A 17,246-nucleotide genomic window follows, 5' to 3' on the forward strand; every position below is an offset into this window, starting at 1 on the left:
TTATTATTCTTCAGCATTTTTTTTTTTACTTTTTGAGAATTTCATACAATGTATTTTCCCCTCCACCAACCCCTCCCAGGTCCTCCCTTACCTCCCTACCCACCCAACTTCATATTATTTTTCTCAATAGTCTTTCGAAAAGAACAAAGATTTAGCCTAAATACATTTTCATTCACAGTAGCCGTAATTTTGTTATATTTTAGCATAGCAGAACTAAGTCTGGACTAACTAAGCTCACCAGGCTGGTGGCTGTTCCTTTCATGGTGGATGGTGAACCTCGAAAAATCCTGCTAACCTTGGCTGAGCCGACCTGAACTTGAGATGCCTGTTTCGTGTGCTGCGTTTTCTCTTTGTATTTATTATCTGGATGAAAATTAGCCTTAGGCATTAGTGACAGGAAATAAGAGAGAGGCATGAATTACGTCTATCCAGGCAGCCTTCATCGCCTGACCGAGAGACCGTGTGTCTCTGTTTCTAGACATGGACGAGTGCAGCATCAGAAACATGTGTCTGAACGGGATGTGCATCAATGAAGACGGCAGCTTCAAGTGCATTTGCAAACCCGGCTTCCAGCTGGCATCCGACGGCCGCTACTGCAAAGGTGTGTGCTGGGAAACCAAGTGTGGTCTTTGCCGCCTTTCTCTTCTCTCTACACCTTTCCTTGAGATTCTCCCTGTGTAGGATTCCTCAGGTTCTGATTTGGAAGCCTGGCTGATAAGAGCCACAGCTAATGAGACAAGGCTAGTCTTTTTCAGAGAGGCATTTGGGTTATTCTCGGAGGAGCCTGGAATCGGCTGAGGGGTAGTTATTTAAGGAGCTGAAGCGTCGATCTCTCCAGTCTGACACTCTTTCTGATCTTTCCAAGTTCTGCCTTTTCCTTCCAGCTGGGGACTAAGGACAGTTGGGTAGAGGGCTTGGGATCTTTTGATCATTACCTTTAGCCACTCTCTGTTCACAAATGTAACACCACATGCTGGAGGGCAGGACCAAGTACCACGGTGCCTCTTCTGTGTGGCCCTAGAATTTAGCTCTCGTTAAAGTACCATGGAAGAAAGCCGTGAGTTCTTGGCAAGGTGTGCTTTCTCCAAGCTTTAAAGAGCATCCAGTCCTTGGTTGTTTCCCTGCGTTCCCTACGACCTTCACGTTGGTGACTTATAGTATTGTGAAAACGCATGTCTTTGATGGCTGTAAGAGATATCATGACCACGGCAACTCTTATAAAAGAAAACATGTAATTGAGGTGGCAGCCTGCAGTTCAGAGGTTCAGTCCATTATCATCATGGTGGGGAGCATGCCGGCACCAGCAGACATGGTGCTGGCTTCATCTTGATCGACTATGACTCTGGGCGGTGTTAGGTCACGCTGTTTCCGAGGACAGTATAAAAAATGGAGGCCCCAAAGCCATTGATCATCATGAAAACTGCATCTTAAATAGATGGTTGAATTGTGTAGAACTGATAATTGTGTAGAACTGATAATTGCACTGGTTCACCTGGACTTAGCATTCCGGAGAGTGGGAAGGAGGAAGAGAGAGAGGAAGGGAGGAGGAGAGAGATTGGTTCATATGGTTGTCCCCATCTTCCTCCCCTGCCCCCTCCCCAGTATATAAAGCTAAGATAAACACACTTAGGAGGGAAAAGGAAGCAGCCATCATATACTGCTTTTGCTTACCTCCTGTTTCTCCTCTGGCTGTGGAATGAGATTGTGTCTTCATCCGTCATCCTGAACCCACAAACTCATGACTGCCGAAAGCCTCGTCAGCAGGGCCTGTGCTGACTGGGGGACATTATATCCCACTGGAAAGCCTCCAGGCTGCTCTTCAGAAGGTACTCTCCGCTGTTGTACTGTAGGGTGCTGGCCTGAACAAAATTAGATGCTTGAAACAAACGCACCAATCTGAGTCTATGCTCTTAAATATAACTGCTCTTTTAAACACAATCTGAACATGAAACCTTGGACCATCGGGATGTGTTTTGTGCCAAACAATACAAGCTAAATAAAACCCAGAGGTGCTTCACTCTCAATTTGCCTCAGCTTAAGGTCAGAAGAAAGGAAATAGTCTCCCACACTAGTTGTGTATTGTAAAAGGGTTGTTAGAAAGTGACTCATTTCTAAGCAACCTTGTTTTCCACAACTCAGTCTGGGTACCCTTTCTGCTTTGTCATATCAGTGGGTGAAATCTCCACTATTAATTTTACGAACCTGATGCCATCTTTTCCAGTACTTAAGGACACACATATGATACAAAAAAAATACTCCACTTAAGAAAGACTTTACTGTGCTCTGGTGGCTTTGAGTGTTGTGCTGACCAAGTGCTGCCATCAGAGTCACCCTGTATCCCTCTCTCTTCTCTCTGTGGTGCTCCTTCAGGCCTGTAATATCTGCCTCTCACTAGTCATCCCAGAGGGACCAGGCAAGGCTGATACTGACAGGGATGCCAGCCTGGGTGTTGGCTGCAGAAAGAAAAAGTTTGCTACCGCAGTCAAAGATACAGTTTATAATCAAACTAGATGTCTGGCTACAGTGGGATGCATGACAGAGTCCTTTGCCTTCTAGTGGTCATTTTCCTCCCTCCATCAATTCTGTCTGGCTTTGTGTTTTTAGTTTTGGTAGAAAGCAAATTAGAGGATTCTATCAAGATGGCTTTTACTGGAAACGTATCAAGCTCAGTTGCTTTCTCCATTTCCCATCTCTGGTAAACATCGAGCAGACGGTCCACTGGCCTGCTTCTATGGCCATCGGGTACCATTTTCCACAGCACCCACGTTCCAGGGCTGTCATAGTGAACATGTTCAATGGTGTTAAAGAAACGCCTCTTCCCACTACAGATATCAATGAATGTGAAACCCCTGGGATCTGCATGAACGGGCGCTGTGTGAACACTGACGGCTCCTACCGATGCGAGTGCTTCCCAGGACTGGCTGTGGGTCTAGATGGACGAGTGTGTGTTGGTAAGAAAAAGCCCCATTTATGATCAATGCTGCAGTAATCAGCAATGCGTATCGGTAACTAACGTGTTCTCCCCTAACAGATAAAATACAGGATTTTTGCAGAAGAATAATCTAACAAATTCAGTTCTCTTCTGGATAGATTGGATATAAATGTTAGGAATAGAAGAATAAGGTTTAAAAGAAAAAGGAAAGGCCAGGGAATCCTTGCCTTTTCTTTCCTCCTCTCTGCCCTGGATATATACCTGTCTTCAATTTTCTCCCACCCTCCTTTGTGGAGAATGGTCTTTGGAACTGGTTTGTATAGGTATACCATTTTATGGTGGACATTTTAATAGAGAATTAAATGTCCAAAGAAAGTGCATGATGCCATGCCATGGAAACATGAATAAACCAGAAAGATGCAGTGATAGTTTTATGTGGCTTTGAGATTTGTTAACTAACAAGACTTTTAGCCAAATTATTTTTAAAAGATACTCAATAAGCCCTCTGCATTAGGAAAAGATTGGGCGAAGTGGGAAATTCCTTCTTTCGAGATAAAGGCAACACAGCTTGGTTGACCAACATCTGCGGGTTTATACAATGAACCTTTTACAGATTCAACTTTCTCCTTTTTGGAAAGCAAGCCCAGTTTAGTCATTCAATAACTGCATGTTTATTTCCGAGTAAGCCACATCTCTCATAAAGGTCTTATTTATCATGGTGTGAGATCCAACCTTCATGCAGTGTTTATAAAGTTCCTGCTCTGTGCATGCCTGAGGAAGACAAAAATGAATGAAAAATAACCCCAGCCCTGAAGGGTCTCGCAGTTCGCTCAACTGTGATAGCCGGAGGAATCCGGCTGACCCTGCCCGTTGGTCCCCACTGCTCGGGAGCTAATGTGTTCTTGGAGTTTTGTTTTACTTTTGTTTGCTCAGGGTCCAGTTGTAAAAGCTCAAGCATCCCCTGTGGGTTAGAACAGGGACGATGGAGAAGTAAAGGCAGCCCTGGCCTCGATGTGGGGGTTCTCGTGTGTTTAAACTGTCAGGATGATGGCAAGCACTTCCTCCTTTTCAGACACACACATGCGGAGCACATGCTACGGGGGATACAGGAGAGGCCAGTGTGTGAAGCCCTTGTTTGGCGCTGTTACCAAATCCGAATGCTGTTGTGCCAACACCGAGTATGCGTTTGGGGAACCCTGCCAACCATGTCCTGCGCAGAATTCAGGTAAGCGGTGTCACGGAGGTGCCCTCCTACTGCCAGCTTTCTGGCACCAGGCACGATCTTTGCTTTCACAGGAGTCTGTTCTCTGCTTCCAGGGTTCTCTTGTACACCCTCCCGGAGTATTTGCAGTGGGCAGCCAGCGTTTAGACCCACATCCTCCCCCTTGCTCACACTCTTTCACTACGTGTACCTCTGTAGGAACCAATGCGCCTCGATCCTGGTCACACTCCCAGGAGCACACGCAGCTTCATTCAGAATGCTTGCTTTTCGCAGGAGCTATTAGAAAAGCAGGATTTTACACAGTGTAAAAGTAAATAACTTTCAGATGACCTGAATATTTCCACCAGCTTCCCAGAAGGCCATTTGCGAATTTTGTTCACATCCCACATGTTGATTTTGGTGTACTTTTCTTAAATGGCTTTATTCAACCTTAGGGAAACAGTGTTTTTCTGCAGTTGAGGTGGCACACACGTTGAAAAGTCAGAAAAGACAACCAGGCAGTGAGCGAAAATTCTGCTCCCCGAGTCACAGGCAGAAGGATTGGAGGGATTAGTTATTTGTGTGTATTTTGCTCGTTAAATATTTAAATACATTGTTTCATTAATAAAAATAATTATGAAATTAAAATACCTGGACAAGGAATTCTCAGTGTTCTCACCCATAAAATAAATTTTATTAGATGAACTAGACAGTCCTATGCAGACATAATTATGTTCATAAAGAAAAAATAGTTTATTGAAATAGTTCGTGGTGTCTCCTAATATACAAACGTGTGTGTGTGTGTGTAAGAGAGAGAGAGAGAGAGAGAGAGAGAGAGAGAGAGAGAGAGACACTAGTAGGAAGGGGCAGTGAGATAGGAGGAAAGAGAGTAGTGGGAAATATGTGGTGTGAAAGCGGAAGCAAGGACTCCGGGAGAAGGAAGAGGACTGGAGGGAGAGAGGATAGGATGTTGGTGAGTGAAACTGACATATGTTTAGGAAGAAAAGAGAAGTTTATTGAGATGAAGACAGTAGGGTTTTACTATTCGAATATGATCTTAAGGTAGCTTGGCCATTGGCTTTTATTATCCTAGGAAAAAACCTAGGACTAATCAAACAAACAAACAAAATGGTTAGTGAGTTTACATGTGAGATTCAGTTACGTCATATCCTTCCTAAGGAAAATTCATTAAAAATTAATCTAAGCATGATTTCCAAAGATTAATATATAAGAATAATCTTTGAAATTATAGTGTTCAGAATTAAATATCATAAGAAGCTAGAGAGAGGACTTCAAAGGAAACGAAGAACTCCATGTAAAAGAAAGAAGGATTATTTGTATGTCATCAAAAATCAGTTAAATACACATTTAATACACTTAAATTATATATAAATATTCATTCAAACAAGATGATTGCATAAGACTACAGTTAGCGGTATATTCTGTCATTGTTTGCACTATGTTTTCAAGCACTCTTCTCTTAGACTTCGTATTTGTGAGACAGGTGTATGTCAGTAAGGCTGGAAAAGGTGGTTGTACTCATGCCTGCGAGTGGAGACCTCAGGACCAAGAGCATGGTCAAAGTGTGCTCGTACTCAGGGAAATGACCTGGGCTTAGCAAGTCACTAAAGAAGCCCAGTTTCTTTAAGCAGTAAGGCTTAGTTAGCGGAAGCTAAACCGGAAGCCCACGAACACTAACTTCCAGCATATATTTACGCTTTTGTGCCTGAGGGAATTTACAGGGAAAGCGTTCACATGTGGAAGTTCTTTCAGTGACTGACAAGAATGTCAGCCGAATCGTGAGGTACTCAAGGAGGATGGATGCCCCTCGTTTCAGGATGGGGTGACTTAACAGGCATGGACAGTCCCTAGAATCTCTCTCATCACTTGAGTGAGAAAATATAAACCATGCGGATTTCCAAGGTCATCTGTGTGCTGTGCAAGTCAAATGGGATGTGTGACGCTGTGTCTGCTCCTCACCTGATTTGTGTGACTCAGTACGCTCTCTGCCTCTTCAGCCCTCAGGCATGGTCCTCTCCCAGAAAGCAGCCAGCGAAACCCTCTGAGTGCAACTCTGGGGCCGTGTCATGGGCCTGTCCTGCTGCTGCCATGTGGTAGCTTAGGAAATGGAGACGAAGACAGCAAGATGCCCAATTTTTTGTTATCTCCTTAAACCCAGAGAAGCGCAGTGTGGAATGGGGGAGAGAACCCAGAGGGGAGGGACTTGCTGCTAGCCACGTGCATGTTAGCATTCAGACCCCTTCTGCACAGAGCAGTCGGGCTCTGCAGTTGCGAACATGGGGAGCACCTCATGCTTCTCTTTGGCCCAGGTGTCAGCTGATCTGAACGAACAGAGAGAGCTCTGTCTGCAGAACTGCCCTGCTTTGGTTTTCCTGCTTTACTATTCTCTAAGTTTTGTGACCATTTTAATAGTTGAGAATATGAAAAGATAGCCAAGACACGCTCTCCTGTTACAGTGCTCTTTAATCTCCGGCTTTTCAGTGCGCAGTAGCTGGCATGGTCCTCCTTGTTGCTTTTTGCATCCTTTTAAACACTCTTTTTAAAAAATGAAAACATTTTACTGTTTTTCTCAAATTATCATTTGTTACAATACAGGCTTTCTTGTTTTTGTTTGTTTGATTGGTTGGTTGTGTGTGTGTGTGTGTGTGTATGTGTGTTTATTTTTGAGACAGGGTCTCACTATGTAGCCCTGGCTAGTCTGTAAACTTACTCTGTAGATCAGGCTGTCTTCTAATTTGTAGAGATACTTCTTCCTCTACTTTTCAGTTGTTAGGATTAAAGGTGTATGCCACCATGCCTGGCTAAAAGATTAATTTTTAATTTTATATTTTCAAAACTCATTTACATCTAGCACATTCAGAAATAGAGCAAATGTTTGCTCCCTCTGCTAAAGTCCCATCCCCACCACCACCACCACCATCATTCTCAACACAGACATATGTGACTCATTCTGGCTATCAGAATGCATGGGCAGGCAAAGATCTCTCAGCCCTTCTTGGAAGAAGCATGATTCCAGCTTGCATGTCTCTTCATTCACCATTTCATTCCTCCAAATGTTGCTAGAGTTGTATATCAAACTTTACACAATCATAAGCATTAAGAAGCTGATTCAAGTTTGGGGAGTGATTCTGCACATTCTGTACTAGAAAGGTGACATGATTTTAACATCTTGTCAAAAGTTTTCCTGTGGGTTCACCATGGAAAATGATCATAGAATCACAGTGATTCAGAAAATACACTTGCACATGGCGTGAGATGCTTTGCTGTGCCCGTGTGAAGAGAGCCCAGAGCATCTGCAGAGACCCGGGGAGATGTGAGAGCACGATTGTCCTGGAAAAACAGAGCTATCCCCGGGATGGTGGGGGAAAGTTTTATTAACACCTAAGAACCCACATTTTAACAGGAACCTTTTGCTGTATGTGAAAATGTTCCCTGGTAAACAAATTGAGTTGTAGGGAAAACCACCTTTTCCAAAAGTGCATGCACCAAGAAATTGCTATGACTTCCCCATATCCTTCAAAGTCAATTTCCTTGGCTCTGTGGGATCCTTCAAAAGAAAGCACAGTCTAAAGGTGACTCTCCCAGGGGACCCTCCCCTTTCTGCTACAACTCTATCTCCGTTCTCCTTATTTGGAGGAAATGGTGTGTGTGAGCCAACGGCAGAACTAACTGACCCGTTCTTCAGATAAGGGACTCATTTACTATCCGATCTTTATTACAGCGGAATACCAGGCGCTCTGCAGCAGTGGGCCGGGCATGACCTCAGCAGGCACTGGTAAGGAGTTGCTTAAAAGTTGGCCAACTGAAACATGTGCAGAGGCAGTATTGAAACCCCTTGTGGGTATCTAGTTACTTGGGGACAGTCTGGCCTGACACGCCGTACTAGCCAGCATCACGTGGTGATGTACGCGGGATGCCTGGAAGCCCCCATGGCAGAGCTGCTGTGGTACACTGACGGCTGTGGGCGTGAAGCTTTCTCACTTTCCTGGGGCAACTGATGGAGCACTATGAATGAAATACAATGGTGGACATTGCTCGTTCTGGAGAAGTGGTGGTCTGAGCCTTTCATGAATTTCCCATATCAAATACAGCTGAGGGATTTGGATCGGACAAACAGTTATCCATTCACAATCATAAAGATTTCCTAATTCTCAAAGGGTCAGACAGTCATAAGATGCCACTTAAATTTTGTAGCAAAAAATAGCAGCAACGCGCTAAGTTAAAAGAAAAAAAAATGACGTGTTTGTTTAGGAACTGGAAAAGCGTTGAGTGTCATCAAAAAGAATAGAATCAAGAGACTACTGAGATGAGCTTGAAGACGGTGACAAGAAGGGACTTCCTCACTCATGTGGAACTAAGCAACTTGACTAGGGGCGCTGGGGGAAAGCAGACTGGTTAGTTCACTGTATGGAATGCGTGGATAAAGATGAGGAAGGAGTATTGAGAAAGAAGGGCAAGTAAGGACGCTGATGATGAAGGAGTCGGTGAGGATCAAATGAGCCATGATAAGGGCTTAGAGGAGAAGGAAATGACAGCCCTGACTTATGAAGGCCATCCATCCACGTACTGTCCTTCTTCCTCCTTCCCTGCCACCAGAAAGGTCTGCTCGGCATGTGAGGCGTAGAGAGACCATGCCTGGCCTCCTCGGAGCCAAAGCAGAGACTCTGGCCTTGCTTTCAGTCTGTAAGGAGACCTGCTGAAGAAATTCCACACACCGTGGGGCAGGGACCTTGCATAGGCCTAATTTAGAGCCAATACATGCAGCAATTTATACTTTAATTTGAAGATGTTGTTGAACTGAATAAAATTTTGAAGCAAGGCCATGATATAATCACCTCATTGACCACATGGGAGGCAAAGAGAGGGGAAAGAGGAGGTGTCACAGACTTGGAGTCTATGCATCATCCACTTTCCATTCTGGTTCTCAGACTATCCAGGACATCTTCTTCAGCTTAGTTCAGGGGTGGTGGGTGACCATATGGTCACAGCTCAGATGCCAGCTTCTCTCCAGGGTCTGGGTTGGGGGGAGATTTGACTCATACTATCTTACAGTGAGCAAAAGGAATGAAATATTCTCTTCCATGTGAACTCAAACCCCACAGAGCAGTCCTAAGGTCATTGCCCATATTGGAACTATTTGTTTTCATTTAATGTTTGTTTTAGAATGTGATTAACTTTGAATTTTTTTGGTGCTGTAGATATAAACGAATGTGCATTAGATCCTGATATCTGCCCAAATGGAATTTGCGAAAATCTCCGTGGAACTTACAAATGCATATGCAATTCGGGATATGAAGTAGACATAACCGGGAAAAACTGTGTCGGTAAGCTCGGCTTGCTTCCTGAGCCATCTCTTGACAGCTTTGAAGAATCATGGCAGATTCCCTTGGTAGAAGAGAAATCTGTTAAGTGGAAGAAACACAAGTGCTGGGAGCCTTGGTGACTTGACTGCAGAGCCACTCCTATCTCTGCTAAACCGTTCTCCCAGCCGCTCCTTAGATTTAAGCAGAGAAAGCAGTTTGTTTTCAGTAACAATGATTTTATGTTAACTTTAATGAGCACCCTTTTCCATGTGATAACAACCTTTAATTAAGGAAGAACCCAGAAGCCAAGTAAATCGTTTAGTTGGTAAGAAAAGAGTCAGCCTACGGCATTATTTCTTCCTTCAGCATTCTTTAGTTGCCTGGAAGAGTATTTTCGGAAAATCTCTTCTGTCTGGAGTGACACAGAGCCTCGAGTTTCCTGACACTGGGCTTTTAAAACCAAGATACAATTATGGGGAAAGGATGGGCACAAACTGTGAAGTGGGGCATCTTTTTAGTGGAAGAACAAATATATTTTGAATATAAGCAGATACACCTTTATGGGATATGATGGGAATGAATAAGCTTTAAGATAAACTAGAGAAGTCTGAGGCTGTATTTTAATTTCCATTTAGGGCTTTGGAGTTAGGCACTTCTGCTTGCTTTTACCTTAGTGACTTTTCGAGCCAAAGTTGGGAAGGCCCCTGTCCAAGGAGCTGATCTAACTTTGAAGCAAGTGATTTTTCAGAAAAAATTCAAGGTTGATATAAACATCGGTTCATTCTTCCAGGTTGCCACACGCACATCAGATATCAATAATTTGTTGCGTGCTGGATTCTCCTGCTGCTTATCCAACACCAGGGTCTCTATGGGTTCTGACCCAGGAGAAGAAAATCCTTTTGCATATGTCCCTGGCCATTGGCTGTCTTATTTGCATGGTCTTATTTGAAGCCTCCTGGTGTTTGGAACTTTGGGGAAATAGTTGTGTTCCTTGTATTATTTTGATAGACTTTCAACATTCTCTTTACTCAAAGAGACACAACTTATATATACAATATATATGTATTAGATACTATATTTTAGATACTATGCATACATACATACGTGTTGACTGTTTAAGTTTATTTTCTGCTGTGGTAAGGGTAATCCCACATGGCCTTCACCTCCCCATGCTGGGACTACAGGTGTGCATCATATTGTTGAGGTTTCTTTCTATTTATTCAGTTCCTTAAACTGGTAAGATTAGTCCTTTTAATTCTAATGCTCTAAAGCCATTGCAAAAATAAAGACTACTAACTTTCAGAGAATCCAAGAGTTGAATTAAATAGCTTCCAGCAGCTTGAGGCTTTGGACAAGCAGAATATTTCCTATTTGTGGAAAAGCAATGGAACGAGAGTCTTGCCTCTCTGGCAGACTTGATTATACCACTGGGAACTTAGAGACCTAATCTAAAAGAGAACGGTGTTGACTGCGAGGGACAGCCTCTTGCAAACGTTCCCATTTGTTGTCTTTCCAGATATTAATGAATGTGTGCTCAACAGTCTCCTTTGTGACAATGGACAATGTAGAAACACCCCTGGAAGTTTTGTCTGCACCTGCCCCAAGGGATTTGTGTACAAACCTGACCTAAAAACCTGTGAAGGTAACCGTGCCTTTGTTTTGAAATTACATATTTTACTGTCTCTGGGAAAGCTCTTAGACAGCCTGAGGGGTAAATTGAAGTCTCTTCTATTTCAGATAGCCAAGCCAATTCTGTTGGGATTGTCTCTCCTAAATGGCCCTGTTCACACTCTAGCCACAGATGTACATACTCGTACTTGGCATTTTGCTCACCCTTTCGTGGTGGTTTTAGGGCGTTCATTTTCATTTGTCTCTAGCTGGCATTTTATTTGCTGTCTCTTAATAGATGAAGAAAATGTTGTGCCTGCATAATTTGAATCCATAATTTTCTCCAGATTTTTCTGAATATGAAGACTCAATCTTGTGCCAGTTTCTATACTGAAGAAATATGCTCAATTAGTATTCTGACATTCCGTCTAGTTTGGAAAAGCCTGTCTAGGCCAGTGTTACTATCTAATGAAGAGTACATGGTAACAATTAAGGCTAAAGTCAAAGCATGCCTTCTGTGCCCAGGACCAGCCTTCAGTAGTAATGGAGACTTTCATTTCAGACATCGATGAATGTGAGTCCAGTCCGTGTATTAATGGAGTCTGCAAGAACAGCCCTGGATCTTTTATTTGTGAATGTTCTCCTGAAAGTACTTTGGATCAAACAAAAACCATCTGCATAGGTACGCCTCCTTCTGAGAACTATTCTCCAGTGTTTATCAATAATTAACTCAGTGCTACCATGCTTAATGGCTGCTTTGTTGGCAACCGAAGTTTAGCTATGAGACAGACATTGAAAATGATCACTGTTCCCTGTTTCAGAATGCTAGTCAAGCTGTAATTCCGGTGTATGTGTTGGATTTCTGATACGATTCTGTTCGGTGTCCATCACCCTCCTCTTTCTGCAGAAACCATCAAGGGCACTTGCTGGCAGACTGTCATCGACGGGCGGTGTGAGATCAACATCAATGGAGCCACCTTGAAGTCTGAATGCTGCTCTTCCCTTGGTGCTGCCTGGGGGAGCCCCTGTACCATTTGTCAAGTTGGTAAGAGAAGCCACCACCTCACGGGTTACTTTGCTTATATAGGCCCACGTGGGAAATTTACAGATGATCTTGATAAAAATCATGTTCCTGAACCGGAAGCCAGAGAAGTATCCATTTTATGTGATTCTGGTCAGTTCGCTACTTCCTAGCTCCTCCATGTGCTCACGTGGTTAGCTTGCAGGGTTTCCCGGAAGCACCAATTCCTGCCAGCTGGGCTTTGCTAGTGGGGGCATTTCATTACTGCTCTTCCTTATCTACACAACCCCGTGCTCATTCATAGGAGCAGAACAGGCACTCCCTCGTGTTTCTTATGCTTAGCGTTCCTGGGAAGTATGGATAGATGTTGATCTTGCTTTGTTTCCCCCACAGATCCCATATGTGGTAAAGGGTTCTCAAGAATTAAAGGCACACAATGTGAAGGTATTTCTTATTATCTATAAACTGTGCGTTTTTGTGTGTATGAAGAATGCTTGTGTTAATTTGCCCTGGATAAAGGAGTAAAGGAACTTCGCAGCGAGAAGTACGCTGCTGAGAGAAAGAAAGCACTGAGGACCGGAGAACAGAGCAGATGTTAAATGCACAAGCTGTTGCCTGTGTCCCATCACTATGGCCAAAGGACGGCGTGGCTGGAAATGCTTTAGGATGACCACGCATAGTTTGCACATGAGGAGCAAAAAAGCAAGACTGTCCCTTTTTTGGAGACTGTAAAGTTTGCATTCTCGGTCAGCCCTGTTTTTATTGTGGCCCCTTGCTTATTTGCACCACATTCACGGGTGACTTAGAGGGGTGCACGCAGTCGCCCCTGTTTTCAGGGTCTGTGTGGACCCTCCCCAGTTTGCTGTGGTTCTTTCTCACGGAGTCCCGAGTAGATATGGGTCATGGTGACTAACACAGCCTGACATGACACAGCGGCTGAAATATTTAAAAAAAAAAAAAAAAGCCGTTAGTCCCACATGTGGGGCAAAATGAAGTTTTTTCCTGTTAAAACAGAGAGGAGTACTACAACCCCCACCCAAAGGCTTGCTTTCCAAATGATGACTGAATCCTTTGGCTTTTTTTCTGGTTCAGACCAGCCGTTCCTAACTTATCTGAGCTGTAACAGCACACTTTGGTGTACAAATGGCCGAGGAAGATCCCCCGAGGAATAAGCCCTCCGCAAATGGAGATTGGACTTCACTTCCATTTAGTTTTCTTTCAAGAAACATCAGTGGGATGTTTCCTTTATGCTCTTGACTTTAAAGGGTGACCTCTTTAAAATAGACACTGTGTGTGTGTGTGTGTGTGTGTGTGTGTGTTTGCATGTGTGTGTCTCCTAACTAAGGTTTCCCCCCATTTGGCATTTGGATTGACTTTCTTTGGATTAATTCGATGATGTCTGTTTTTCCAAATTAAGTTCAGAGAACACACTGCCCCGTGAGGCAAACTCGGGAGGATCAGGAGGTCTGGGCAGCCCTGGTGGATGATGAATGGACGTTCGTGTGTGTTGACTCTCCCCCACCCAGCCACCCAGCCACCTGGGCTCAGTACTCCTGGATCTGCTCACATACCCCACAGCAGAACTCAAGCTCAAGCCTTTTCTTCTTTGATAATTTGGAAGGCCACACTTTGCCTGTTTTTAGTCATCTAATCTCCTAACGCTAATTATAACAACCCCCCCGAGCCGTCCTTACCAGAACAGTCCCCCTAAACGCTTGGACCCCATCCCTACTACTCAACCGCTATTCCCAGAGGCCAGTGGAGAGACTCCTAGCTTTAGTGAACAGACCCCTGGCTGCTATTTAGACACATGAGATGTTCCTATGAGCTGTTGGGAGGCAAGCTAGTGTTTTGAACTTTTCAAGATTTTTTGATAGTCATTGTGAATGTGTGAGTGGGGAAAGCCAGGATTAACTTATACAGATGTATTGACTTATACAGATGTATTGAATTAATGTTCTTTCTTTTTCAGATATCAATGAATGTGAAGTGTTCCCAGGAGTGTGCAAAAACGGCCTGTGTGTCAACTCCAGGGGTTCATTCAAGTGCGAGTGTCCCAATGGGATGACCTTGGATTCCACAGGAAGAATCTGCCTTGGTAAGGATGATTAAGATGTAGTTGGCACACACACACGCGCACACACACGCACACAGGCTTAGCTCATCTGTTAGGCTCTATGGTGGTATTCTGACAAACTGCCTTCCTAAGGAGTTAGAAAACAGCCAGGGACTAGTCTTTCCTTGTGGTTCTTCCCATTCTTTGAGTCACAGCCGCTGCTGTCACTATTGCCTGTCAGCCACGAGCTGCGGGGCACACGCTGAGTGGCAGAGAGAAGGACATTTGCACTCAGTGGGGGACTATACCCCATTTCTTCTAAACCTGTGCTGTAACAGGTGAGATAGGTCCTTATAGGAAATCCCTGTTGATATCAGGAGCAGAAACACTCCCTCCCGGGAGAGGGAGGAGATGGGGAGGGAAGGAGAGAGGAAGGGAGAGAGAGAGGGAGGGAGGGAACAGGGCTATCTCTACTGCTGTATGGGAATCTCCGTGCCAACTGCTAGAGTCCAGGGGGTGGCTTCACACCACGTCGTCCCATCCCAGTGACACGGGAGAGACTAGACATAGAATCGAGACTTAGAGTCTTCAGAAGGCTGCTCTGTGGCTCTTAGCTGTGGTGTCTGCCTGGCTCCTAGGGTCACTGCTATAGAGTCTCACTGCTAGGACAAAGTCCAGAGCTGTCTGGTTTCTTGCCTTTGACACTGAAGGTGAAATCATCTGTAATACATACCTGACGCTTCCCAGGAATGCTTATCACATAACACTGGTTTGCATCTGAAAAAAAAAAATGCAGTCACGGATATAGCAAATTAGCATGTGTTGTATTTTCCCTAACCTCTGACAGACATCCGCCTGGAGACCTGCTTCCTGAGGTACGACGATGAGGAGTGCACCCTGCCCATCGCTGGCCGGCACCGTATGGATGCCTGCTGCTGCTCGGTTGGGGCAGCCTGGGGCACTGAAGAGTGCGAGGAGTGTCCAGTGAGGAACACCCCGGAGTATGAGGAGCTCTGTCCCCGAGGACCCGGGTTTGCGACCAAAGACATTACGAATGGGAAACCTTTCTTCAAAGGTACATTGTTCCCGCAGCTGACTGGTTTTCTCTGTAGACCAGGAGATGCCCTCTGGTGAGCCCAGTGTGCTGCAGAGACCATGAGTGTGGCCATTCCTTCAGCATTCCAATTTCTGAGAAAGCTCTCTCTCTGCTCCCTCTCCCCTTCCTACCTCCGGCTCTCTTTCCCTACCTTCCTTCCCTCCCCACTTTGTCAGTGGTAAGCTCCCTCCAGTCCCTACTTCTCAGAACTTCCTGAGGTCTCTTACCTCTTCTGTCCAGTAACTAGTAAAATAACTCTTTAATAACATCCCAGTTGAGAACTAAAGGGAAGTCAGGTGCCACCTGCCCAGACGGTGTGATTTGACCTTTAGTCCCCCATTTGAAGCATTCCTGTTGCTAGTGGCGACGTGAGGATGCACTGTAGTTCACTGTGTTTCAGAAGCTATTTTCTGTCATGCCATCATCAGAAGTCCATGTTAAAATAAGGATTATAACGTTAATTCTAAGGCTAGCTTAACTTCGATGGACAATGGTATGGTGACTGTTTGCTTTAGTATATGAAAAGAAAATGATACTACCAAGAGTTCTGTTTATTCAGGGGGTGGTGTTGGTGTTGGTGCTGTTGGTGTTGGTGGTGTTTGTATTGTTGTTGATGGTGGTGGTGGTGTGTGTGTGTGCGCATGCGCACGTGCGTGCGTATGAAAGACAGAGGCTAAAATAGGTGTGTTATTTCTTGAGGCAGTGTCTCTTTCTGAGCCCGAAGCTCACCATTTTTAGCTAATTGTCCAGCAAGCCCCTAGGGTCTTCATATCCCTACCCTCTGGCCCCAGCGCAGGGTTTACAGATCCACATGGCCATCCCTGGCTTCATTATGTGGATGATGGGATTCAGACTCAGGTCTTTATGTCTACACAGCAGGTTCTCTCCCCGTGAGCTGTGCCCCAGTCCCAGTTTACCAAGAATTCCGATTTTCTTAGTGGAGAGCTTGTTCAGTGTGGCCTGCTGTGTCTCGTGTTGGGCTTTGGAAGTCTGCGATCTCCCTAGCATATTTCCCATGATTGAATCCAGTCAGAAAAATGGGAACTAAGTTCATAAAAACTGAATAATCGTCTTTGTACGAAAATGGAAGGTTTTCCCCTTTTTCCTTCTCTCTGTCCCGTTCTTCTCTTCCTCCTCCTCTTCCTCTTTTCATCTGCTATTCTGTGAGACTGTGGTCATTAAAGCTGTCCTGTCCAGAGATGCAGTTTCTAGATGGCCACCTCAAACTTCTCCTAAATAAATTCATAAGCATGCGACCCGCAAGCTGCGACAGTCTGCCACCGCAAGGGACTTGAGGGTCTTAATTTAGTCCTCCAGTTCTCACCATGGCATTATGTGGAAATGAACTTCTATGTCTTGCTTTTGGAAAGGCTCCAGTAGGGGAAAACCTGGGTCACGTGTTACATATATATCGCCTTCTTATATATAAGAAGCTCTTTAAATTATGGCAATGATATGTAATTCTGAGAAAATTAAAGTAGTATGGATTATTTGTGAACAATTTAAACTAAAAACAACATCTTTAAATTCATGAAGTCACTTAAAATTGTATTTAAGAAAGTCTCAAGGAGTCAAATAAGAGCCTTATCCTGCTGCCATGATGGTTGTAGTGAATGGGTGGCCATGGTGGGTGGGTGGCTGTGGTCGGTGGGTGGGTGAGTGGCTATGGTGGCCATGGTAGCTGTTGTGGGTGTGGTGGCTGTGGTGACTGTGGAGGCTGTGGTGGCCATGGTGGCCATGGTAGCTGTTGTGGGTGTGGTGGCTGTGGTGACTGTGGAGGCTGTGGTGGCCATGGTGGCCATGGTGCTGTGGTGGATATGGAGGTTGTGATGGCTGTGGTGGCCATGGTGCTGTGGTGGGTGTGGAGGTTGTGATGGCTGTGATGGCCATGGTGCTGTGGTGGGTGTGGAGGTTGTGATGGCTGTGGTGACCAGGGTGGCTATGGTGGCTGTGGTGGGTGTGGTGTGGTGGCTAATGATGCCTGTGGTGGCTGTGGAAGCTGTGGTGG

General features: G+C 44.8%; 1 protein-coding gene across 2 annotated transcripts in view; it reads left to right on the forward strand.

Moving 5' to 3' along the window:
* Positions 1-17,246, forward strand: part of Fbn1 (fibrillin 1) — a 201,091-nt gene that overhangs the window by 117,807 nt on the left and 66,038 nt on the right. Inside the window, exons 15-25 of one of the 2 annotated variants that reach the window (XM_050133838.1) lie at positions 479-601; positions 2,829-2,951; positions 4,005-4,157; positions 7,876-7,929; positions 9,353-9,478; positions 10,974-11,099; positions 11,628-11,747; positions 11,973-12,110; positions 12,480-12,530; positions 14,059-14,184; positions 14,990-15,217. In XM_050133838.1, the coding sequence (XP_049989795.1) occupies positions 479-601; positions 2,829-2,951; positions 4,005-4,157; positions 7,876-7,929; positions 9,353-9,478; positions 10,974-11,099; positions 11,628-11,747; positions 11,973-12,110; positions 12,480-12,530; positions 14,059-14,184; positions 14,990-15,217 (1,368 nt within the window). The remainder of the gene's footprint in view (positions 1-478; positions 602-2,828; positions 2,952-4,004; positions 4,158-7,875; positions 7,930-9,352; positions 9,479-10,973; positions 11,100-11,627; positions 11,748-11,972; positions 12,111-12,479; positions 12,531-14,058; positions 14,185-14,989; positions 15,218-17,246) is intronic. The other variant, XM_050133843.1, reaches the window with a different exon arrangement.

This window comes from Alexandromys fortis, unplaced genomic scaffold (genome assembly GCF_014885135.2).
Source record: "Alexandromys fortis isolate MF-2015 unplaced genomic scaffold, M_Fortis_MF-2015_v1.1 scaffold_6, whole genome shotgun sequence".
Classification (NCBI taxonomy): Eukaryota; Metazoa; Chordata; class Mammalia; order Rodentia; family Cricetidae; genus Alexandromys; species Alexandromys fortis.